A 26,748-nucleotide genomic window follows, 5' to 3' on the forward strand; every position below is an offset into this window, starting at 1 on the left:
AAGTTGTTAAATACCTTAATAAAACAATATTATTAAAAAGTTCAATCTTTAAAAGACATTTTTTTAGACCCTCCCCCAAATCAGTGGCGGGCTTGCTGGACTTTGTGAAGCTTCTGTAAAGAGACAAAGATCCTTTGCACTTGACATTGGAGTGAGAGCCTGTTAAAGTGCAGCGACAATCAAGTGCCAAAATTGCACTTTGCAGACTGATTTTCATAAAAACAACCATGGCTACATCACTGCACCCACCTTGAGTTCATTTTGAGTCTGACTTTGACCCAAACAAGTTCAAGCACCAGAAAAAATAGGGTCCTTCAAGAGAAAATTACATTGCAGTACATACAAGATTCTTTCATTTTATGGAAATACATGATAAATCGTAACTTTGCTTGAACCAGATGTAATGTAGTTTGTAATGTAAACTAATTAAAACGTACACAGCAGTATTGCGTGTTAATGCAGCAAGAAAATAGCAGACACACGCACACAAAGCAGGAGCTTTCAGGGACAAAATAGCTGGTTTACTATTGTATTTTAATTAAAACACTGTAAAATCCATCACATAGCCATGTCTGTGCATGTAAATGAAGGGAACACCCAAACAAAGCAAAGCTGTTTTTTATGTACGTGTATTTATTTGTCCTTTGAATTATGCATATGGTTCTTTGTATTAAGATATAACGACATCAATTATTAAGAAGCTGTAGGGGCCAGAATGACAGTATTTAATTTTTCAGTTTGTTTACTTGAGCCTTCTGGAGATTCTCATGCTGTCTGGTGCTGTTGTGCATTAAATGTCCAATAACATAGAGCATTATCTATAAGGCGTGCAATGCATTTGTTGCTTTATTGCGAACATCAGTATGCCCAGAGCAATAAACGTTCCCTGAAAACTTATGGTAACAAGCACAGCGTGTGCGCTAAACAAATTTACAGTTTTACTCTTATGTATTATTACTTAGATCTTCTCTCGCACCAGAGACTCAGCAAAAAACAGGTCTCTCATTGCGGCTGTGTCAATTATTTTTTAATATATTATCTTAAATATAAACAAAACTTGCATTCATTATTCATGATTATGGAATTAAAATTTTAATTTATTAGTGGGTTTTTTTTTTGTTTTCCCCTAAATGGGGCTTTCATGGCCCCCCGTGTCCCTAAAACACAGAAACATCAGTGCTCGGGAGCACGGTGTGTTTTGGCCCACAGATTGAGGCATATTTTTTACAAGGCTGGCATTATGGGTTGCCGCAGCAGCAGCCCTCAGCAGCAATAAAGTTCATTTTGATAACACGGCAGGAGGTAGGGAAAGCTTTAATCTTGGTCTCTGTTTCCAGTGTTTCAGGGGCTAAAACAGCCAAACCACCATAAAACCCTATATGCTCCCTTTTCCCTCCTGTCTTAATGTTACACAATGCAACAGTAGATGGTTATTTTCTTTTTTTGTTTTTGTTTTGTGCATTCATGATCTTCACCACGAGTCACAACAGCTCACCTAATTCCCAGAGCAAAATAAATTGCCAATTTACATTCTTTTGCTCATCAAGACGAGCCGCGCTATTTACTTAGCCGCGTCGTCTGCCGTCACGTTGTCCTCGCCGAAACTGCTGACAGCGTGTCATTCCGCACAAATAAATTCCGCCTCACAATAAACAGATCAATAGATAATTTCATTTATAATAACTTTATCTGTTTGGCGCGTTTCGATTAGCTTGCGCGGCACCAGGAGTCGGGCCTTTCATTTTCAGTACAGCGCGCATACAAATGGCTGAGATATCCGACTTCACCAGATGTACTGCGCGTCCGTGCGTCTGCCTGTGCCCCGAAGTTGGGAATAAAAGGCAAAAATAAATAAATAACTAAATACATTTTTACAAAAAGGAAAAGTCACTTGTCGGTGTTATAATTCAAAAGCGAGACGTCGCTTCATTCAGCAATAATTTTGGCTATCACATTAAAGCGCTTTGACGCCAGCTGTTGTTTGGCGCTAATGAATGTGATGAGATTCTTGTTTCAGTGGTGATGATATTATAAGAACAGACAAGAAAAGGACTCATTCTTTCGTATTTTAAAGCTGGGTAAGGTTTGATCTGTATTCACGAGTCGTGTTTCAGGTTTTAATGGATGTTACATATTCCTCATCGGTTCACGTCCAAACATGGTGCTGCTGTTCATGCAGATGAGATACTCCAAAAAAAATGTAGGGTGTATAAAGTGTAGAGTTGTATAAATAGTCCCTATTAAAGTTGGAGTTATAAAACTTTTGTATATTGAATTCCTGGTCAGCGTCTTTGCAGTCGTACTGTAACAAAACATCTTTTCCTGGGATCAGATTGTTTTGTTTAGTTCCGTCCGCTCATCACCGGTCACCGCACAGCCTTTGACAGAGTATATTGACTAACAGGTTTAACATTGCAACTCTGGCAATAATTTGGTTACTGGAGAAACAACACAAGTATTTAAGTGATTGAAACCATATTTATGTATGGGTGATCTATTTACTTTGCACTGAGAGTAAAGACAGTGGGGTCACTGCTGCTCCAGTTTGAAGAGGGTCTGTTTGTGCCACTGGACTCGTGAATAACTTGTGAATTTGAAATGATTACTGAATTCTTACACCGCCCTCCAAAGTTGAGCTATATTTTGCACCGGTGGCAGGAGAGAAAACTTTTTCCACAAATCATAAAGCAATTTTTATGTGTCCCCCAGTTGAAATGTATTTGACATCTAAAGATGTCTTTGATAATTGTGTTTTTTCTGTGTTTTTCAGCAAACCCCCTGCTTATTAATTCATCCATGCAACCTGACCTGACGGTGTCTCGTACCTACACCAGCCCGATGTGCTTTCAGGACTCCATCGACAAGGAGCTAATGGCCGAGCGCTCGCTCCTCGACCCGCTGCCCGATCTCAAGGTCAAAGGTTAGACAACAAGACTGTTATGAAAGCTTGTGTCTGTGGTTTTTCAGCCACTTTCAGAAGGGCAAGAGCTGCAGAGCATGTCCGCCTCCGCAGGCAGAGGGATAATCCATCTTGCTTTGAATCTGCTTCTCTACCTCAGGCTGTCTTTAAAAAAGCTTTGACACAGAAGGGAAAAAAAAAAAACATGATCACCTCAGAGGGCATTGCAAGTGGACCATTTGCCAATCCTTGTCCTCGTGTGTTATTGCTGCAGCAGCAAACTTTCACACTTGCCTTAAAATTCAAAATTCAGACTTGGTCATTATATAAATGATTTCAAAACGTTCACAGTGACAGATTGTTGCATCGCTGTGGCAATGCAACTTTTGGCTTCATGAAATTAACGCAGTTGACACAACAAGCGTTTCCGTGGGCTACTCGTTCAATATGATGATTGTATGTGGTTCATAGAAACTGTTTGAGTGCTCCAAGGCTGTTCTCATTCTGAGTCCTGGTCATTTAGGTGAGTTTTCCCATTAATATTAGTCAAAGATATTGCCATAACTGTTACTATTTTACTATACTGTTTTTTTCTGGAGGAGCAGCTTGAGACTTAAATAGTCACTGTATTAAACATAGTCCTTCACCTGCATTTAGGTGAAGGACTAGTTTTTGAATGTGTTTGTTTCAAGAACCACAAACGTCCACAGTTATAGAGCTTCTACATCCTGCTAAACTCGGCTGACTGTTCTACACATTTCAAACTACTCAGCTCATTTATCGACTAATAATGTGATGTTCTGCTGGTATATTGATATCCACTTAAATTCAATTTCATCCTGTATTACTTATCTATTTTTCTCTTATTATCAATTGATACTGATTTTTAGTGTCGTACACCTGATGTGGTGAAGCAGCATTTTCCTATAAAGACTTTGTGAAATGACTTTTTCACTCAACGAAATTTCACAAAATCTTTATCGGAAAAATGCTACATCAGGTGTGAGAGGAAGATCAAATTGTTATCAAGATGAGCCAATATACATAACTACTGCTAAAAATCATGTATTTTCATGTAACCTAAAAGTCTAATTAAAATTACAATCATTTAAAGACACGAAAAGACACTGTTTAATCTGCTTTAACAACTGGCCATGTGTCCGTCCCAACCCTGTAAACTCATCAAATGGATAGTTTCTTTATTGCTGGAAGCCTCAGGCATCTTGTTTCAGCTGGAGGCGAAAAGCCTGACAGAGATAATTGTTGCCGAGCTGTGATTGGACTGGCTCTATCTGGAGGCGGGGCTTGGTGAGCAGTAGTTTCTAAACTGATATTTTTTGTAAAGTTTTGAAATACATTTTTTATTTTTCTTGTTTGCTGGAGCTGAAAGGCAAAAAAAAAATGCTCACATTTATGATCTGTGTTGTTTTTTTGTTTTTGTTTGGGTTTTTTTTTTTTTCTTTTTTCTTTCTCAGCTGTTCTTTTTTTATCTTCTCCTCAGGAGCAGCAGAAAGGGCAGAGTACCATGTCATGTCCCACCCTCAGACATTTCCGAGAGGACTGGCTCCAGACTACAGAGGGGTTCCAGTGGGAACGACACTGGGCAGAAGAGGCAAAAACCTTTTCACTCCTCAAGTCTCCCTGACTACTGGCAGATCTCCACACAAAGCCACTGCAGTGTTTGGCCATGCAGGTGGGAAGCTGGTGGTGCCCAACACAGGTGAGAGTACCACCACACGCTTCGATTTATTAATGCTCGGTTTTGGAAAGTTTCCCCAGAACAAAAGCAGGAATCACATAAATGGTAACTTTCCTGTGCATCGACACCGCGCACACGAGCTGATACGGGGCGTCTCGTATTGTATTTCAAAGTCGTTTGACCTTGTCAGAGTCGATCTGCAGCAAAAAAAAAAAAGTGAAAATGTCATCGATCGAACAGGTAACATGATCATGAATATATTGTTTACTGAAGTGATGAACTGAGACAGCGCTGACATTTTTAACTGTCTGGTGCTTCCCCTGAATAACACCACAAAGCATTCAAAGTGCTTCTGACTGCAGAAAATCTTTCGCTCGAGTGTTTAAATCAGATTAATTAATGACACGTTTCAACTTTGTCTTCCCTCCGAACACACCTCAGTTACACTTCTCAACAAGGGTTTAACCTCAGGCCCATCAGTGGTCATCATCAGCCTGGTGTCTTTTTGTTGTGACATAAACAAAATGTAAATCATAAAATGCTGATTTTAATTTTTTATTATTATTATAATTTTTATTATTACTATTGTTGTTGTTATTTTATTATTCATCTCAACATATCAACATAGTTATGAAGAAACTTAAAAGAGAGCCACAATTCTGTCATCAACATCTGAAAAGGATGAATGAATAAATGAATGAATGATCTTTTTTATTTCCAATATTATTAATATATATTCCGTGGGATAACACATGTTACATTAAAATGTATGAATATATGTGTATAAATAAATTGCATATAGAAACTTATGTGAATTCCATCCACATTATCTAACTTTACAAAAACAAATTACCTGACAATTATAAATACATATATTTTTAACACAGAGACATGTACACACACACACACACACACACACACACACACACACACAAACACACGGCTATGGGATTTCTTTCAGTTGGGGTACCTTTATAAGAAGAGGGAAAAAGAATCTAGTTTTTTTAGTGTTATCCTGGGAGGTGGAAAAGGAGTTTGGTTACATTTAAAATCCCATTATGTACACCAGGAGGAAATGTAAACAAATGTTAGCATTGCAAGCGGGTGCCTGCTCGGTGCACTACACCCTTCAGGCAACTCCTTCCTGTGACCTACATTAATCATCCTGTCCCTTGAGGAGTTTTATCTGCAAATAGATTGGCAGTAATTGTTTATGATACAAGGGAAAGCTGTGTACGTACGTGCGTTTGCGCTCACCAGGGAGGCAGTCTCTGTTCATGTGTGTTTGTGTCACCAGGCATTCAGGACTTGCTTCCGTCACCCTGTTTTGTTTTGTTTTTTTCCTCTGTCTTCCTGGGGCGGCTTCCAATGAAGCAACATGACAGCTGAGCAGGTGTGCGTCATGTGCATGTGTGCTGATCGCCTTTTGTGCATGCTCCCCTCACTGCAGGTATCAGTCTGCTGGTGCCGCACGGGGGGATCGCCGAAGACACTACCTGGGAAATGTACATGAGCATCAACCAGGAGGACAGCAGGTGAGGGACTCTCGCTGGGGCAAGTGCAGTGTGCTCCTTCGGCTGCTCTCTTTTAATCTTTCAACGTGTCGCGCCGCGTTCCTCATCTACTCTCCCTGCCTCGTCGTCTCCGCCCCTCCTCGCCGCCGAACACGCTCATACAAACAAACATGCAAAGATAAACAGAGCTCCTCTTATGGAGAACACGCGGCGACATGAATGATACGCACTTACAGATGCACATGTTCCCACACAGCGTGCGGTCCTTACTCATCTTGCAGACACTACAGGGGAGGACGTGATGTGTCACAAATACATTGGCAGCTGCAGACAGACTGCATTACTGCCTTAAGCAACTGTCTCAGCAGAGGAAGACACACCCCGCCACTGTGGTACCCTGTTTTGTGTTTGTAGACATAACTGGCCCGCTATCTCTTTCCATCATGGCTGTTTGGAGTGAGAAATCCTGTGAACCTCTCTATTGTCATGATGGTAGGTGATATTGATTCATCGTTTGGTGAGATGGATGGAGATAAGACATGATACCTCAAGAATTTAGATGACTATTACCTTACAGCTGGAGTTTATTTCTGTAACATCTTTCACTGTGATTTTGCACACAAAAAAGTATCAATGGATTTAAAGGAGCGTTCTTTCGGGGGGGAAAAAAGTCTTTGACTTCAATGCAACACAGCCTCAAAAGCGATCTGACAGCCAGAAGTCGGCTCTTGGACGTGTTGCTGATTTACAGCAGACAGCGTCAACATGTCAGTGTGTCTGTGTGAAACTCTGCTAGTGAGATATTGGCCCAATAATGTGGCTAACCGCCCATGCTTCTCAATGAAATTCGATCTCTGCATCCGAGGAAAAATGAAAAGTGACATTCTGAGCCATCTGAAACTCAGTCGTATTAACCTCACTTCTGCCCACCCATTAAGTGCCCGGGGGTCATGAGGAAAGGCAAACATATCAAAGGTCGTATATAGGTTGCGGCTTAGAGCTCGGTTAGTGGGCTGCCTGCACACTCCCCTGCCTTAAGTCTCCCCCGATTCAGCCAAACTGTTGCCCTCTAAGCTCCTGCTTTGCTCTGATAAGCCGGATGCTGTTTACTTCTCTGGCTGTCGTTTAAGAAGCTGCAGGAGCCGTGCACCACTGAGCTGTCAGTCAAAGCCTATCTTCTGACAGCTGCAGAGACCGGGGTAGAAATTGGATCCTTTCTTCCCATTCAAACCTTGGCCATCTACATAAGACGCTGCTTTTCCTCTGCAAAGAATGGGAATCGATCAGCTCTGGCTCGGTTTCAGGTGTTCACAAGAGCCTTCGTCCCGTCCTCTGGGCCTCATCGAGTTGTTTTGCCTGTGATCTTCTCCGGCTCAGCAGGGGGCGGCGGGTCGTCCAAGGACGAAATTTCAGTGCGTGTCAAAATCCAGCAGATATGACATGGCTCACAAAAGTTTCAACGAATGAACTGAGCAGTATCGTCCTGAGAATACAACACAGGAACTGTACAACAAAGCCATTGCTCGACAGGCGGGGTGTCGAACATGTGGCCAGTGGGCCAAAACAACTGGAAATAGGTTCAGTCTGGCTCGATGGGTAACCTTGTAAAGTGTAAAATGATCCCTTCTTAATTTTCCAGCAGCAAAAGCTCTTTACCCTGTTGATAGCGAAATGGCATTAGCATCAAAGCCTTGTTATAAGAATGATTTTGTGGAAACATGCCCACTAAAGGCTGCAGATATTGTGCTTCCTAGCAATTGACAGGATTTTGCCCACATCATAGGATAAACGCTGTGGCAGAGACACTTTCAGACACAACTTTGAGGGGTTCCTCAGTTTGTGTGCAAAAGAAAAACACAGAAACATATATCTAATACTCTTTTCACACAATATAAGACAAATGTTACATTTGTTTATATTTATAGGTTTTTGTAGGTTCTGGCTCAGTCAAAATATGCTGTATGTGTCTCTTGATATATGCAGATGACACAGAGATTTACATCCCTCTTTCTCCAGGAGACAAGAGCATTTGGGGTATTAGACAACTTTTGGTCGTTCCAAAACTGTCATCAGCTTTAACAAAGATAAAACTAAAGTAGTAGTATTTGGAGCCAAAGATAAGATATTAAAAGCTACAGTTCTTCAGTCTCTGAAGTTCAAAACCAGCGACAAAGCCAGACATCAGATCTGATCATGGACTCTGACCTGCAGTCATATTAGAATAATCACACAGGCAGCCGTTTATCATCTGAAGAATATAGAAATAGTGAAATGACTCACCACGATTTAGAGCTTATCAATGTGTTTGTCTTTGTTCCACTTGATTAATGTGATAATGTCCTTACTGCTCTACCTCAAATAATCTGTCACACAGCCACAGCTGATCCAAAATTCCTCCTAAACACAACACATTTCCAAATGTTTTTCATGGTTTAAGCCCAGAATGCGTCGAGCCATCCATTTGGAATCTCTTCTAGAGTCAGAGCCAAACATACAGAAGCTGCTTTTAGTTTTTATGCGTCAAATAACCGGGGAAAAAAAAAGTTTATGAAAACATCATCCGTCTCAAATTTTGGAGTGAATCTTGAAGTGAAACACCAGAGGGAGTAGTTTGAATGAACCCAAACAGTGGAGCTGCAGGATGTCGACTGGACGTCGAAGCGATCGATTAAAAGACGTTACAAGGCTCGATGGAGCTGAGGGTAACTGGAGAGTCAAGTGACAATTTTCTGTGGGTTGATCTCTACAAGCAGCATCTTTTACTCGAGACATTAGACCCATTCTTCATGTATATTATTGATTTGCTTTTTAACCACTGGCAGTCTGGCGGTCCCCGTACCGGGAGCAGGCCATATCTGCTGTCAGAAACACACCACGGACATTTCTACCCAACAGACTGCACAGTCACCACATTTTAATTCTCCTTCATCAGAATTAATCATATTAACATTCATTTTTTAACGATCAAAGTTGATATTTTGATTTTTGTTCTTATTATTTGAAGATGAAATTAGCAGAAATTGTTTATTTTGCCATTCCAACACTGGATGAAAAGGGTGATTGGTTTTGCAAAGTCTCCAAAAAACATATTCAAAAAGCTCAAGGTAGTTCACTATGTGATTTTCCAAGCTTTTTGCACGCCAAGTCTGCAGATGTTTATTTCATTTTCCGCCACATATTTCAAGGGATGAACGGAGATGGAAATTATAAAGGAGTATTCACGACATGTTTCATATTAAAATGCCTTTATAAGTCCTAAGGAGTACAACTGCATGCTTGGAATAAGTATAAAAAGAGTTTTGTGGGGTATGATGCCTCTGCAAAAAAAAATATATTACTTTTTAATCCCTCAGACTGTAGAGTTTCCTGTGTGAGGAGCAGGCTATATCGGCTAATGTAAAGAAACCAATGTCATTAAAAAAAAATCTCCATATGCAGTTATAAAGAATACTAAAGAAGCCACGTACTTCCAATATGACTCAAATGGATGCATCATTTCCTTTCCAGTCATCACATTTACCGACTTCTGAGTTGCAGCTGAGATTTTTAGAAAACATTCAATGTCAAATACTCGTTTTTTGAAAACTGCTATTTGCCTTCTGAATAATAAAGTAAAATTTCATGGATTAATAAAGGTTTTTGAAAACCCTTGGAGCTGTCAAAGTCTCATTTTGGTCTGGTGGTGAGGATAAAAAAAACTCATTTATTCCACAAACACTCAAGATTGCCTCATATTCATTGAGCACAAGGTTGTTTGCTATGTTCTTACAATTTAGGAGCTTTTGGTTTTTGGACTGGTTTTTGCTGTTTCTCTATCCTTTGTAGAAAAAATGTGAGATGAAGATCTATTCTAACAATAAAGGCACCAATGAAATGGTAGCTACAGAAACTATAGAATACTTTTTTAACATTGAGATAGGAGCTGGTCGTGTTTGATTAGTAGCATCTGAGTGATTGCTAAAATAATTTATAGCTTTTCATAGAAATACAGTCACAAATGTATTCAATTTTCAGATGTATTGAGACCCTAAACTTTGAAATATGTGTTTTGGGGGGGCTGTATTATACTTTTAAGTAGATTTTACTACATATCAAATTCATACGTTATTTAAACTTTAATAAGTGATAAAACCCTTGACATGCTTGATTACATGAGTACTTTGTCAACCCATATGCAATATTTCAGTCTGCTCTGCCACTTTATACCACAAACATAAAAAATACAACAACTAAAAAGAGATACCTTAAAGGTAATGAGAATATAATGACATATCATTGTCTTAAAGGGTTACCATGGAAAATCTGTGGTAAACGGCTACAGACTGTTCAGAGCATCACTAATTTATTGCTTTTAGGACCAATATAAATGAAAACTGCTTGAATATTTAGCTTAAATGTCAGTTTCAACTCAAAAGGTCACCTTTAAAGTAGCAGTAGTGGTAATTTTGGATACATTAATGTCCCAAGAGCTTGAAGGAAAGCTGATCAAACAGAAGCAAAAGGTCCTTACAATCAAATTTTTCAGTTGAAATATCACAAGATAAAATAGTAGCATTTTTTTCTTGTGAAAAGATAAAGAGGTGCTATATATCTACACTTTGCATTAAGTGTTGCCATGAAGTGAATTTCTAATTAAGTTTTTATGACCTCCCCCTTACAATTGCCTAAAACGCTCTGGGTGCTAACTTAAGGGAAGTTTAGCCTTAAATGTCCCTTTTTCCTTTAAACCTCAGATTAAAAAGTAGCAGTCTTTGTCTTTATTGTTGTGAGACTGTGGGGGAAAAAAACCCTGTCCTAAACTAAGTGCCGTGACTAATATTATAACTTAGCGGTAGCTACATAAAAATGCTTCACTGGAGTCATTATTTTGTTAAAGTCCAAATAAATACAGTTTAGCTTTCCATTGCACTATTGAGTGTTGGTAATTAATGTGACAAATGTACAACAAAGAGCAGCAACATTTTAATTGTGACTCATTTTTTGTTTTAGGTATAGAAATGTTGCCTTTAGTGTCCCCTTTGCTTTAAAAAAAAAAAAAAAAAAGCTTTGCTTTAAAGCAGCAGTTATCTCTAACTTTGTAAAGGTGAGAAAGCTTGAATCAAGAAGCTTTGACTTTTTAGTTGTCTATGACGTGACCATTTACAAGACATTTCAAAGTTTTACATTTACTTGGCAACGTTTTGAAAACAATGTCCTTTAAGACAGACGAGATGAAAACAATGTAGTTCCCGAGTAAACGGGATCTTATTTTAGGAATCACAAATGCTAACTTCTTACCAGCTTGGTTAAAGCCGCTGTGAAAACAATCCTGTTATACACTAGAGAGGTAATTTAACTCAGTGTTTCTTCAAAGTCTAATCAGGACACACAAATTAACATCAAATTGCCTTATTAAGTGTTGAGGATTAACCTGAATAATTAGGTTTAATAAACTCCCAACTGTTTTGAGTTATTTGTTGTTTTAAAAGCCACTTCAGGACAATTTCTCCAAGCAGCAGTGAAATCTCATTTAATCAAAAACTATCATGGAGACCTCACCTAATAGTCACTGGCATGGTGAGCTCGAGGAAACGGCTAAAGTCTCTTTCACTGACAGAAAAGAGCGACAGGCCAGCAGTCCAGCTCAAGCATGATGCGAGAGGGTGAACATCAGTGAGAAACTGTACAATATCATTTAAAGTGCAATCACATCAACACAAAAACAGGTTGTGTGGTTAAAAAAAACAAAACTCAGGAGGTTTGACATGAGTACTGGACATGTGAGGCAAAGCTTCACTAATAACACTAACACGCTTTCCACACTTCATCCTGAAGTGATATTTCTTTGTTCTCATAAACACAATCAGAGCTTCTAAATAACTGTCTTTAATCTCTGCTCACAGGCAATCTGGCTAATTACCACAGTCTCAGCAGCATGTAACCTTGGTTTCCTCTGAGCCCGGGGCTGATGAGTACAAAAAGTGCAGCGGCAGGGCCAAGGTGCTGCCTGGGTGTTATTTTATTTTTAGACAGCAGACCATAACCTCTTTTAATTTTCCATTGTTGATTGGTATTAGTGTGATGAAAATGAAATATATTTTTTATGTGAAGCTGTGAAGGTAACGGGAAGTGTGAGTCGCGCCCCCCACAAGCCCCTCTCAGCACGCAGACACTCGCACTCACATGCACTTACATCATCCCTCACCTTTCCACCTCTGCCTTATTCATAAAACAGTTGTCATGCATCATACAGGTAATTGCTGCAGGGCGCGAAAAACTACTGAAAAATAGTCCAGCCTGAGCAGAAGTGCTCTTTTCTCCACCTAAATCTTCGGAAAGGACATTATTAGTTGTTGACATGAGGAACGGCTTTGCTGAGCAGATGCTGTGTCCCACATGTGTGGAAGAGATTTCTCCATTTCCTCCAAGTGGAATTGGATCAAATCATTCTGCAGGTTAAACATGCATGTCGACAACACATGTTGTAACAATGTGTCACAGGTAAAACCAGTTATATCTTTATATAAAAAAATAAGAAGAATTTCAAAATGGTGATACACCTGATACACACCTCTTAAGCTAATCAAGTCAATATGGAGAACCTCTGCTATCATTACATCTTTTGCTGAACCTGAACTTTGTTTTAAATCTTTAATATGCAAAATTTCTACTGTAGTCTTTTGAACATGAGGCCGGTGACAAATTACACACGCTCGATGTTGTGATTTTTTTTTTTTTTTAACAAAATTGAGTTGCAAGAAGTGCAGAAAATGAGTGTACGATGGCCTCTTTAACGGTCTGATTTACTAAGATCCTGCATAAAGGTAGTAAATCACATTGTATCGTGCACATTAATCAGTTGCCATCAGTAGTTTGCATGATCTGAGAGACACACCGGATATTCCATATTCATGAATCCAAACGTACTACATGGATAGTGTGTTGTTTTGTACAATGAGATCCTCGATGCTTCCCATTAACAGTAGTAGTAGATCAGCTTATACACACGTGTGTGCCCATTTTTAAACATGCAATTCTTCAGTAGCCCTCAGTGTTTAATACTTTTGATGCACACTCAGTCATTTGTCCTTATTCTTCTCTTCAGCTCTTGTGTCGTTTGTTATGATTTTTTTTTTTTTCCTTCAGGTTTCTTTCTCTTTTATATTAAACTCACCAAGGGACTGTCGATGTGGGGGGAAAAAGTAAATAACAAGAAAGTACTATGGAGTAAACCAACCACATAGTGAAACCCTGCTCAGGATTTATATGTTGTACAGAAGCGGGACACGGCTGTCTGTGTTATATATGAATCAAGTGATACAACTCTTGATCCCAAACTATTAAAAATGTACTGTCAGTGTGGAAGTCATTCTCGGTACGCCGGTGCTTCAGACATTTGTGAATACGTGCGTTGGTTCACTCACACACACACACACACACACACACACACACACACACTTGCATGAGCTCCTGTCATGTCATGTCCCCGCGACACTTCTATTAATGATGCAGAGAAATATCCATGCTGCTCCTGCGACAACAGCACCAATATCGTGTCCCGTGTATGTGAGGTGTCCAGCCGGGCCAGCTGCATGACTGATGGTGGTCCCATCGATTGCTCTCAGTCTTCGGGGCTTCCAGCCAAGATTGGGCCTCTGGCCAACGGCAGCTTGGCCCAGCTAATCTGTCACCAGGCTGGCCGGAGCAGGCTTCATAAGCTCCATCGACCCACAAAGCTTCCACGCTCCGCGCTAAAGCCTGTCCTCCCCAGCCTCACTGTCCATTAGTCTTGGTGCTTTAATCTCCCTCTATCTGTGTGTCTGCGTGTCAGCTGGTCGGGGATTGATTCATTAAGAGTATCCAAGGGTTCAAGTTCACTTTGTTGATAGTTGGGGGGGGGGTCACACTTGGGGTGTTGGTTTAAGCTGTGATCCATTGACAACAAGTTCAAAATCGGGGGCGGATTTCATTTGAAATTCATGTGATGTTTCCCGTTCTCCCCGCAGCACCATGTCCGAGGACGGGCCAGAGATCTTCCTGAGCCCCGCGATCACGTACGGCCCGCCGGGCCTCGACCTGTCGTGTCCCATAGCCATGACCATCGCACATTGTGCAGAAATAGCCGCTGATAACTGGACCATCCGGCTAAAGAGACAAATCCAGGAGAACAAGTGGGAGGTGAGCGATTTCTCTCACACTTCACCTGCGGTAAACGGGTTCACATTTTCTGCTGTAACAACATCAGTGCAAAGTGGGGAGCAAGTGCGTAAACACACACGAATCTCTCCGGAGCTCCGGAATATCAATACGATCTGATAAACCCGCCGCGACCTACTTTGATGAAAATTTTCATCCCGCGGTGAAGTCATGCGAGCACGGAGCCGATTTCAGGGTTGCCAGTTCAGATCAAATTTTTGCCTTTCAAGCTCTACCTCCTGCTCTACAGCCAAAAGAAATGCCAGACTGAATGCAAATACCTGTTTTCCTATGGAATGCTTTGTACATGTTGGAATTGATGATATTTTGAAAGTCAGTCTGCCCTTGAAGTTATAATGAGAAAGTTTTCATTAAATAAAATAGTTGTATTCATAACTTTTTGTGCTATTTTTTCTCATGTATTAACTCTTAGAGTATTGTATTCCTCATAAGCTGGTTGAAAAACGGATTAACTAATTCATTAGGTGGTTGATTGATTGATTGATTGATTGATTGATTGATTGAGTTCTAGAGTCTTATTGTCTCTTCTAGGAATTCTTCTTTTCATTTTTAAGCTTTGTTTGCTTATTTCTCACCATTTCAGCATTTTTGCCCCCCCCATTTTAGTTATTATGTCTTTTTATCCAAAATATAAATAATTTTAAAATGACTCTACTGTGTAAATGTCATTTAAAAAAAGGGAACATACATTTCATTCATGTGCTTTCATTGACAGAACGACAACTTTTCATCCAGTATGATATTCATACATTTTAAAACTATTGTGCGCAAGTTAATATATCCAATAAATATGATGAATAAGATACATGCATATTCATTGTTAAACTAATATTGCATTATTAGTGATGAAATAATTGTTCAATTATTAATAGAATGTTCTATTAGTTTCGAACATTTCAGTGAACTTTTACCTAAATTACACTTAATGTTATTTGAGCGAATCTAAACTATCTTCCGAAAGAAACCGACATTGCTTGGGCTTGTTAAAGATTTTTAACATATATCTAACATTCCAGTCCTGAAAAAGATTGTCATTTTAGCCTTAAGGGTTGTATTGATTCATACCGAACCTTCTGTCACAGAAATCATCTCAACTGTGTTTCTCTATTTCTGACATTGCTCTGCCAGAATAATGAAAATATTCAAAACTTGTGGAGGAGAGGAACAAACTTAAAATAGTTGAGCGACGAGTTACTCGGCCATGAAAGCTACAGTATGTATCTTTTTGCCCGTGAAATAGCATCAGCAGAAAAGCTTTTTTTATTTAATTTATATTTTATGACACTTCATCACATCCTGCTCTTTTGGACAATAGATTGAATCAGTAGCAAATACAAATAACAAACTATGTTTTCTTTTACAGTTTGTCTGTCGCATAATAAAACTATACAAAAAGACTATAAAAGCTGTATTAGCAAAGAGTATTACTTTGTGCATCAATGCTTTTTAGCTACAAACCATTTTAGATGCATTTGTGGGATGTAGGTTTGAAATTCACCACATCTTATTTCCCGAAGACACAGTTCATTCTGCCGTTGACTCCTCTTTGGGAGTTGAGTATATTTATTCATTTACAATCCATTAATATTTTCTTTCGCTGAAATTCATGTCCAGTTAGAAGAACAAAAGTATGTTAAAATTGAGGCTGGCGTCTAATTCCATGAACTTGATGGCACATATCTGCAAAATCAGGGGCCGCTAAGGTCAAGCACATGCTTTTTAGTCTACATTGATCCATGTTTCACCAGTGTACAACAAGGAAGATATTTTTCTTGTGGATTTTTCTAAGATAAAGAAGAAAAAAAAAGAATTTGATGCAACTCCTTCAACCTTTATCCCGGATCTACCTGTAAAATCTTAAAGATCTTACTTGGCATAGATTAAAAAGACATTTGGTGTGATATGAATCGGCAGAGAAATTAGGCACAAGACCGAGTTGTACAAAGGTAGAAAATTAAGTTTTTGCTGTATCGCACCTAAAATAGTAATTTCTTCTCTATAAGCCACTGCCAAAAGGTGACGGCACCTTTTCTACTGTGGCGTCTCAGAGTGTGGTCAAAAAGAGATAAAAACCTGCCAAGTGAGCCTTTTTTTTTTTCTTTGATTTAAAATATTTAAGACTCTACTGCTCTAAATGCACTATAGGTGTTATTCCTGTGATTACTAGTGTGGTTCCTTTCCTCACACCCAGTTGTTTCCGTGAAATAACACCTCGGAGAAGTCCTTTGACTTCGCCTCTTAGAGCTACTTCACAGTCTTCACGGGAGGAACTCTACAGACATCTGCCTTCAATCCAAACAGCCTCTGTTCATTTTCTCCTGCCCCCTTGGCGTAGTGGAGACATCTAAGATGCTCTTTTAATGTTTAACTAACCCCATCAAAAAGCTTCGGGGACCTCATCGAGGCGGCTCAACCCCGGAGCCACCGGGTTTGCTTGACCTTGGGGGTCTGCTACTCTCTACCAGCCCGGTCCTTTCACTCCGAGTGACATTTACACAGACGTAATTTGCCAGAAGACGTGTTGCACAAAAGGGAGCCATCAAAAGAAGCCTTTGCTGATGGGAGCTATATGCCAAAGGAGAGAGAGCCCGAAGACAGGACGAGTCAGACAGGAAGACAGAGACAGGTTCGGAAGGGGGGGGGACGCGGAGATATTCTTCAAATGTGACGCTGTGGCCCATCTCTGTCACTGAGAAATAATGAGCCCTTTATTTCAGGAAGGATGCTTACTCAAAACCTAATCTCTGGAATTAGTAATATAGTAGAAGATGGAGGTCTCTCTCCCAATCTGTCTTTCTCCGTTTCCTCTCTCTCTTCTCCGCCGCTCTGCCTGCCTCTCAGTGCCATTCCCATTAAAACCTGCACTTTTGCACACTGGAGTTTGACTCCATCATTTCTCCCCGGCTGCCTGGCGGGGACGAGCTATGTCATGAAGATCCTTCATGTCCGCCACTGCGTTAATGGGGCAGGTTTAGGAAGCTGTGGGCCACTAAATTACCCTGCTTTGCTCTATATGCCTCAACCAGGCCATATGCAGAGGGGACCTGTGGGTCACGGTTGTGTTTCAAAGGTGATTTAGGGAGAATTGAGCACAAGATGAGGAGCAATTGGCCGTTGGACACAACTGCACCGTGTTAATCCGTTTTGTCGGCGCAACTATATCCCCCATCTGTTTAGTGAGATGTGTCATTATTCATTTGGCCTTCGCTCGGCTTTGCACAGCTCCTGATGCTATCCCAGGCTGTGTTCTGCTGGGAATGTGGCTGCCTCAGAAGTGCAACAACCCTGAACAAACATACAGACTTTAGAAAATCTTTTAAAAGGCGTGATGCGGGATTCTGATGGCTGCTGTAACTTCGTACACCCTCGGAAAACGAAGCGCCTTCAGACAAACGGTATCAAGCAGCAGATCGTAGCCAAGAGATAATCGATAAAGCAGCGGAAGCCAGCTACTGTTAATTGGTGTGGTCATACGAGCATGAACGTCAAATCAAGTCTGTGAAAACGCACATGGTGAAATGTGCACAAATTATGTGTTCTGGGAAGTGATAATGATTTTTTACAAACGTTTTTGCAGCAAATGTGACATATTATTCATAATATGTAATTTAGTTTAAACTGTATGTCATCATGTTACATTTATTCCCAGTTGAGATCAGATAGTCCTTTATGTACACCTCCGCTTCAGAGACACAAAGCTCTGCCGTACAGTGAATTGTCTTTTAGTCTAAAAGTCTAATTTTATCTTTTACAGTTTTGTTGTTTGTTTACTTGCTTGATCGTGTTTAACAAGCTGGTGTAGCAGTTTAACTAATCTTCATGTCAGCATAATTTTTTTATTTATTATTTTATTTGATAGGGACAGTGCATATTAATGAACATCTGTAAAACAGTGTAAATATGCCAGATTGTAGCAAAAAAGCTAATTTCCATCTGTTGTCCAGTCATAATGGACTTAAAAGTTCTTGCATTTTTATTCATACCCATGAAAACCAAGCTAAAGCAAGTATCTTAATATTTACTGGAAGTAACCGATCTGTAGTATAAAGCTGCTTTATGGACATTGAAAGAAGTATTTTTTGGTTCTACTTTTTCTTTTTACTTTTAATAGAATTCATCACATCAATGCTTTAACCAAGATTTCATTTTCTTATCTTCAGTATTTTGAGAAAATCGTCACAATACTCGGGATTTCAAAGCAGTTTCAAGCAGTTTACTTTGTAGTTGTTACTAGTTACTCTTTTCATATGTCAAAATAGTTCATCTAATATCAACGTTAATGATATTTCTGTAGATTATACCACGCCACTAAATCCCCTCCATTATTTATCTAATCTCATTACTTATTACGTGAGAAAATGTATGACTTTGATTGTCAAACTAAATGAATTTTCTCATGGAACTCAAATGCATGCATTTCATAAGCTGAACACGCATACTTTCAGTTGACATTAAACTACTAGCTCCTCTTACACTCATGCATCATTCAATGATACATATACATAATTTAATACTCATACATCATGCAATAATCCAGTACAATTTGTCTCTCTGCTAAAGATCATGACTTTTTTGTCATCCTCGCCATGATTCAGTTCTTCGTCCTTGCTGTGTGTGTTTGTGTGTGTGTGTGTGTGTGTTTGTGTGCGTGCGTGCGTGCGTGCGTGTGCGTGTGTATTATTTTTCTTCAATTTTGATTACCGTAATAAATCTAAAGCCAATTTCTTTTTATGTGGAAAAATACTAAACTGTTAATAGTCATGCAATCATAATAATGATAATTAAAATGAATCATCAGGGAGACAAGACACTTCTTGAAATATTGCAATCCCCCCCCCCCTCCCTCCGCAGGAAGTGGTGTCCGTGGACGAGGACAGCACCTCCTGCTACTGTCTGCTGGAGGCCCAGAGGTGCCACGTGCTGCTGGAGCAGCCCGGCCGCTACGCCCTGGTGGGGGAGCCGCTGTGCAAGGAGGCAGCCAAGCGACTGCGACTGGCCGTGTTCGGCAGTCTGGATCCTGGCAACTCTCTAGGCTTCACCCTCAGGGTTTACTGTGTGGACGACACGCCTCACGCTTTCCAGGTACGGCGCCGGCAGGGAGACACATGGGAGTGATGAGTGATGCTCTCAATTTTTATTTTCACTTTTTTGTTTTCTATTTTGTCTGGTTTTAGTTTTGCTTTTGTGATTCAAAGCCTCCCTAACAATATATGCCATGCTGTTGGAAAGCCTGATTATTTCCATTTTAAGTGGTATACATGCAATTGTGGGATGCACAGCAATATGTACGTTGTTTTCAATTGAAGTCTTGAACCACGATATGTTGGCAATTTAATTGTTTCGTATCAATTCAAGTTTTCAGAACACATACTCGTCTCCATTCCTCATCCCACAAATTCTTCTTCAAAATATAGTACTATTTAAATGGGGAGTAAATATGTTTTACAATCATTTGAGTTTGTTTGTTTTTTTTGCCTAGAAGAAGAAAAAAGAAAAAAAGTCGTCTGCCACACACACATTTCCTGAGCTTCTGTGTTTAGCATTGACACACAGTATGTCATCTCTTTGCCTCGCCCTCCAAAAAGACATAAAACCACCGAAAGTGTCTTCATGTGATAAGTGATATAAATAATATGCTGCCGGGTCACCAGATGAATGCGAAAAGCAGTTGTAGGCTGCTTTTCTCCTGAAGCGAACGTGACCGTTTGAATTTATAACGTCCAGAAGATACGAAAGGAACAGTCTAAGACTGGGGAGCGAATGCACGTCGATGTTTTCACCTGATTCTGTGCATCCTGAAGTGCCTTTTTATGGTGATTCATATTCCACCCTCTTATGTCGACGAGAGTCTTTGAACAGTGATGCACTCGTACACTGACGTACTTAGTGGAGTGCATGTGAAGTGTAATCAGATCGTTTAGCTTTGAGGAGGGGGGGGAAAAAAAGTGAACCTACATAGTCGGTGACAACAAATCATTGACCTAAACTGAATAAAGTTAGAAGAAAAGCAACTCATGGCTTGTAGTTTGCATGGTGACAGAAGATATACGCACAGGAAGCAGGAAAGTAAATCTATGTTGCTCTGTGATGCTCAAATGGAAATGTCGCCATGGAAACAAAGAGCTACATGGAGTTTTTTTTCCTGCATTATCCAGACCTCAACTTTATCTTTCGGCTATATTTTTGACCTTAAAATGTGTCTATAGGATGGGATTATTGAAAGCTGACTTATTTTATCTGATAATGGCACCACATTATACGTCGTAGAGAATAAAAACAAAACATAAAACCATTGAGCTATGCCAGAACTACGTTAGGAATAATGCAGTGTTTTGCACAGTCTCCGGAAGTAAACTTATTAATTATTAAATAAAACCGAGCTGGTTCGTGATGAACTGGACAGAGAGAAAGCAAAACAACAACAAAATTGCCACAAATTTATGGGAACTTCTGCAACAGTGTCGGGACGAACTCTTTGAAAAATATTTGATTTCTGTTGTAGAAAACAAAAAGGGGTGTTCAGTTGGTATAACTGTCAAAGTTGGGTACTTTGAATCAAATGTTTTGAAAGCATTTTGGTTCATAAATTGATTCCATCATTTCTTTTATTTAATTTTTTTCAAATTGTTTATTTGTTCTCCGCTTTAATTTCAGAGTGCAAAGAGGCATAAAACAGAATAATTGTCAATTAAAAAAAATATAAAAAGTTGGAGTGTTCCAAAGCACTTGACTGGTAGGATGGTACGTTAATAGAACAGGTAATTTTATATGCGGATATTTAAAGCGGGCCGCCTGCTGAGATCTTACAAGGATACAACCACAGAGCTACGTGGACTGCTCTGAATATCACCAAATATTCAAATGTGTACTTCAGTGTAGTACATTAGAATCTGAAATTGAGCGATTTCAGTCATGTCGCTGACTGTTTTGCCTGGAATAATTGGCTTTTTGTGCTCTACTGAAGATCTGCGTATTCGCTAACACGGCCACTGGGAGATGCTTGATGACTATGAGACAAAGAGGGACTTTTAATTACAAAGACAACAGATGCTCCAAGGTTGCTCCTCTGCCCTTTCTTTACGTAATTTAATTTGCTCTCTGTTAATTAAATGTGGTTCTGTGCGACAACTATTCGAACACATTAAAATGAGGCACAGTCGGAGAAGGGGCAGCAGTTCATCACTGGACTCTCCGACGCGGCTTCGGGAGAAAGTTTTCAATCCTCTTTGAATTGCTGGAAGGTTAAAAACAAATAAATAAATAAAAGCATGCAGACATTCCTCTTTTTGTGTAATGGCTGTGCAAGCAAAAACAAGTCGTGCAACTGCTATTTGTTTCCTATCTTAATTAAACACACACGCACACACACACAAACACACACACACACACGCACACACACACACACACCCACAAAGCTATTCTGAAGTACTGCTGATAGTTATATAGCCACTAGTCCTCCCTCGCTGCAGGCTTCACTCGAGAGTCCGATTGCAAGTGAACAAAGAGAAATTGGATGTAGGTGCCAAGAGCCGACTCCACCTCTCCATCAGTCAGAACGGAGTATTTGTTCGTTTGTTCTTCTGTTTTGTTGGCTTTTGTTTGTGCGTCACGCGACAAATAATTTCCCTTGTGAGCTGGAAACGGGGAATTTATCCGGTTCAAAGCCGACTGTATGCTTTGCATTTGTTCCTGCTTTTTTTGCCCCAAATCCTCCGGGCAAATCCGAGGCTCTGGAAATGTAAACACAAAGATGCAAGTACAGTGCATAACAGCATATGTGCGCATTCCCTGCAGGAGCATGTGAGCTGTAGTCTTGTGCAGGTTGCTTAAACCTTGGAGTTTATGACGACGACCACGTTTGGTGGTTCGATCCTCCATCCTGTCCTGATCATGAGCCAAAGAATCTGTCTGCAGAACACTGAGCCACAGGTTACTCCCAATGGTATGTGAGCATTTTGCATGGCAGCCATTATCATCATCATCAATATTGATGTGTGGATCGACACCAAACTGATGGTAGTTCAAATACTACTGACAATTCCTCTTAAATCCATCTTGTAAGAAATATCGATATATATTACATTGTTAGTATTTTTTTTTTTACATAAACTGATTTTAAACTGATAGCTTGTTGTACCTCTGCGTCATTCTTGTTCATAATCATATTTGTATTGTGTCAGTTACCAGTGACACTAGCGATGGCTCCGACTTGATATCGGATACTTGAAGCGCTTTGAGACGACCAAAGCTGTAAAATACACTCGTACAGCCATTAACATTACTTGTTACTGCAATAGCAGCCTGGGAAGAGTTATTTTAAAAAAGTAAGTCGTGCATTTAATTTAATGGTCTTCCTCAGTCTCAATAATGTGCACATAGCTGAATTATTGTGGTGCACATTAGCTGAGCTGTCAGCATTGTGCTGCTCAGTCGAAATACAGATTCGCTCATTAGATTCAACTGTATTTACCCGAGTCAGTCAGATGGGGCTAAGCTGACGTGATGCACGTATGATGGGTGATCTGCTGAAGCCTTTAAAGTCTCGCTGCTAATAATCCATCTTGCGATGTATCCTCTGCACCGCTGCTTTCAAAGTCCACTCTGGACTCTGAATCGTAACACTTTCACATCTGTGCTCTCCAGACAGGCTCTCCTGACACTGCCTGCTGTTTCAGGGTATTTCTTGGCAACTTCAAGCAATATTATTCCACATCCAACCTGTCCCGTGTTCGTTTTAAAGTCCACCAGCGGTTCCCTTTCTCTTAAAAAAAAATACAACCACTGCAAATCTGATATATGTGGATCCCGCCGTGCGATTGTTCTCCATGACTTTTATTTCTATTTTATTTCTCATCTTACAGATGAGCTGTTTTTCTTTCACAGCAGTTTTCTGTTGCTCACCTCGGTGTGTGCCACCTGGCTTCAACCACAATCTTAAAAAGATGAGAAGGCAGACTGAAAATGAAGGCTACACACCCACTGCCCTTTCATGTGTGAGCAACTCGTGCAAAAAGAGAGGGAAAAAAAGAGAAAAGAAAAAACCGGGGCAACAAGTTACACCTGTCTGTCAGTCTATGACTTACGTTTGTACATTTGAAAGAGAGGAGTTAACTTAAAAAAATAAATAAAAGCTCTTTGCAAAAGAGCTTTTATAATACCTTGGTATATAAATAAAATAAAAGAAACTAATAACCAGCATTCACTTTTGTTTTGATTGCAAATTCACAATAAAAAAACAAAAGGTTCACCCATGTTGGCAATAATGTTATTGAACACTGTTGTTGTTTCTTGTAATTGAATCACTATCGTAACTCCAGTAACACAAAAACAATTATTGAAGTTTCAACAAGCTTGTTATTCAGAAATGTAATAAAAAAAAAAGATAAACGCTGCAGAGCTGCTGTCTCTCTGAGTCGCTCACTTAATCGTTTATGTTGCCAATCCTCTTGACAGCAACAGGAAATAAGTCTGACTATCACTTTACCATTTGTCTTGAAGAAATGTATGCTTCATTTTATGATCCGTATGTGCATATTGGTAGTTAAGCTTGTTGTATATTGTTTTTTCATTTATTTATTTCAAGATGTATTAAACATCCAGATTGTCGATAAGAGTTGTCGAACACATTTTAGTTCAGGGGCCACATAGAGCGGACCGGTAAAATAGTGTTATAATGACATATAAATAAAGTTAAGTTTAAAGCTTTTCTTGCTTGTGGTGCAGGATATCGGTGATAAAAATGTCTATTTTCACAAAACCAAACAATTTCTACCAAAAAGGACGACAATTTCAACATAAAGTCAATTTTAATTAGATTGAATTAGATCTTCTGGGGAAAAATACATTGAAATGTCCTAAAAACTAAAATAAAAATATTGAATAACTTGCACAACACTGCAGAATTACCGTGCTGTCAGGTGGTGATGTTTATGTTTACCGTCACGTCATTCATCCTTCTTATATGACAAATCCCATAATGTGCGAGGCATACAACCAAAATAATCATAATAATAACTGGCTCCAGTGGGAGGAAGCTGGAGTAGTGTGAGAAAAAAATCATTGCACACAGAACTTGACTTGAACCTATGACATTATAGCTGTGAGAGGGAGTGCCTACCACTACACCTATTTATCTTTACAACACAATAACAATACATGTGCATTAATATGGCAGGCCTATCTACAGCACATGATTCAAGATTGTTACTTATAGTTGCTCTAATAGAAAGCCGACTCCTGTTTATTTTGATCTAGTGGTAAATCACAGATTGTTACTTTGAGCACCTTTTTTTTTTCTCCAAAGTTACTTCATCATTGCAACCATAGAAAATATTTTGCATCCAAAAACGCGAAAAGAAATCTGAATTATTTGCAAGTAAACTCTTTCAATGGACAGCTGAGACAAAATTGTCACGAAACACAAGAAGTGCCCATGATTCAAACCTCCTCAACCCATTTTCAAACGATGGAGGAGGTCATGTCACCGACTTGCCTTTTATGCATCAACTATTGTCGTCGTGAAGGTGATGGCAGCAGCGAGATGAAGTACAAACACATCTGCTGTGGCCTCATCTCATTGACGGAAACGTCTTCCCTGTAAGACGTGACAACCCCTTTGAAATCAAAACGTTTATCGGTGACAGTTCAGAATGTGGAAGTTTCAAACCCTGTTGAGCGTTTTACCTGCTGAAGTGAAGATTGAAGAGACAGATCCCCCTGTGAAAATAAATAAATAAATAACATCAGCGAAAGGCGGCTGCTCTGAAGCCCAGAAAATACTTTTCATGGAAGATACCTCCCAGTCATTTGTGTTAGTCTTTGGCTTACTGTCTTTGCATCAGAGGATTGTGCATCATGAAAAACATTGATGGAGACCGTTAATCGTCTGTCCCCCACAACTTCCACTTTTATTATTGGAAAAATATCAATAGAAACATGTGCATATAATACGCCTTCACTGTATTGAACCTATACGTTTTTTGTGCTGTGGTTGATTATACATGTCTAGAGTTTCACAAAGCCAAACGATTGCTACCCAAAGTAGCGACAATCTCAACATAAAGCCAAATTTAATGAAACCTTCTGGTGTGAAAATACAGTGGAAATGTCTCCAAAAAAAATCTATAGCTGTTGCATTATGCATGTTTTTTACAAAATCAACCTTACAGCAAAAAACATTGAGCAACAAGGTCGCTTGCTTTCATGCTGGTATCTCAGCTCGAGTCTCAGTGTTGTGTGTGTCGTGTCCACTACTCTTAAGAAATATGTATTTTTTTTTCTTTTTAAATCAATGTTTTCTTGGAAACTTTTACCATTTGCTTGGTTTTGCGGAACAGACTGGAGCCTCTTGTGGGAAAGTTTCGGTCCATGGGTATTATGTTTGAGGTACTAATATTGCTGTAATAGAGTTGTTTGCCTGATTTTGGTGCGTTTTTAAAGCCAGGAGATAAAAATCAAGACAAGCAATCGAACCCCTCGATCCATCTCCAATACCCCATTTAGCCAACATACAGAATGGTGAGGTAGTGGTTGGAGCTGACCCCTGCGGACATTGGATAAAAGAGCAATGTTGCCAGTTTATTAACGCTTCATCACAGCAAGAGAGATAGAAAGAGAGAGAGAGAGAGAGAGTGAGTGAATGAGAGAGAGAAACCGACAGACACACTTGTACGAAGCAAACATGCTTCAAACATACTTTAACTGGGTTTCTATGTAGGACAACAGTGCGGCTCACTATTAAAACCGAATGAAAAAAATTGCAAAGAGGTGTTTTGTGTTTTCTGTCTCTCTGGGCGGTCTGTTTCTTTCAAATTGCATGTTTTTTTTGTTGTTGTTTTTTTTTCCCCCAACAAACAGTCCAAAACCCGAAGAGAGACGACGAAGAGTTTAGGGAAACAATAAAAGGAACTGAAATTAGATTTTGATTCATACAATTACTCGTCTAATTGTTTCAGTTGTTCTCGGTTTTCTTTTGTTCTGTGTTTTTAATTCAACTGCACATCCCAGATAAACCGTTCCATCGAGTCTCTGATCTATTTGTGCACGTGAGGAATGCCTGTGTGCATTTGTGAATCACCAATCGCCTGAAACCTTTTTTTCCTCTACATGAAAGGTTTTATGTTACTTATGAGACAATTTTTTCCTACCCCTCTTCTTCCTACCCCTTTTCCCTATCCATGGAAAAACATCTACCCACACTTGTCCTTACCAGGAGGTAGTAGTGGGCGAGCGCAGCAGGGGCGGACGGCTGCTGGAGGAGCCTCGAATTATGCTGTTTAGGGGAAACACTTTCAGCCTCCAGGTGTCCATCCAGGACGTCCCACAGTTACTCTGGAGCATCAAGCCTTTCACCACCTGCCAGGTAGGCGGCGTTTTTCTCCAAGTGTCAATCAAGAAGCAAATATGTTTACTGTGTGTGTGTGTGTGTATCCTGGGTTCTC

General features: G+C 39.7%; 1 protein-coding gene across 1 annotated transcript in view; it reads left to right on the top strand.

The window, feature by feature from the left end:
- Positions 1-26,748, top strand: part of LOC308140061 (netrin receptor UNC5D-like) — a gene marked incomplete at both ends in the record, with an annotated part of 187,675 nt that overhangs the window by 155,739 nt on the left and 5,188 nt on the right. The window contains 6 exons of the mRNA XM_080509720.1: positions 2,771-2,920; positions 4,401-4,619; positions 6,049-6,133; positions 14,098-14,269; positions 19,160-19,390; positions 26,520-26,669. Coding sequence (XP_080365846.1) covers positions 2,771-2,920; positions 4,401-4,619; positions 6,049-6,133; positions 14,098-14,269; positions 19,160-19,390; positions 26,520-26,669 — 1,007 coding nt within the window. The remainder of the gene's footprint in view (positions 1-2,770; positions 2,921-4,400; positions 4,620-6,048; positions 6,134-14,097; positions 14,270-19,159; positions 19,391-26,519; positions 26,670-26,748) is intronic.

The sequence above is a fragment of the Blennius ocellaris genome (genome assembly GCF_963422515.1).
Source record: "Blennius ocellaris genome assembly, chromosome: 15".
In the NCBI taxonomy this organism is placed as follows: domain Eukaryota; kingdom Metazoa; phylum Chordata; class Actinopteri; order Blenniiformes; family Blenniidae; genus Blennius; species Blennius ocellaris.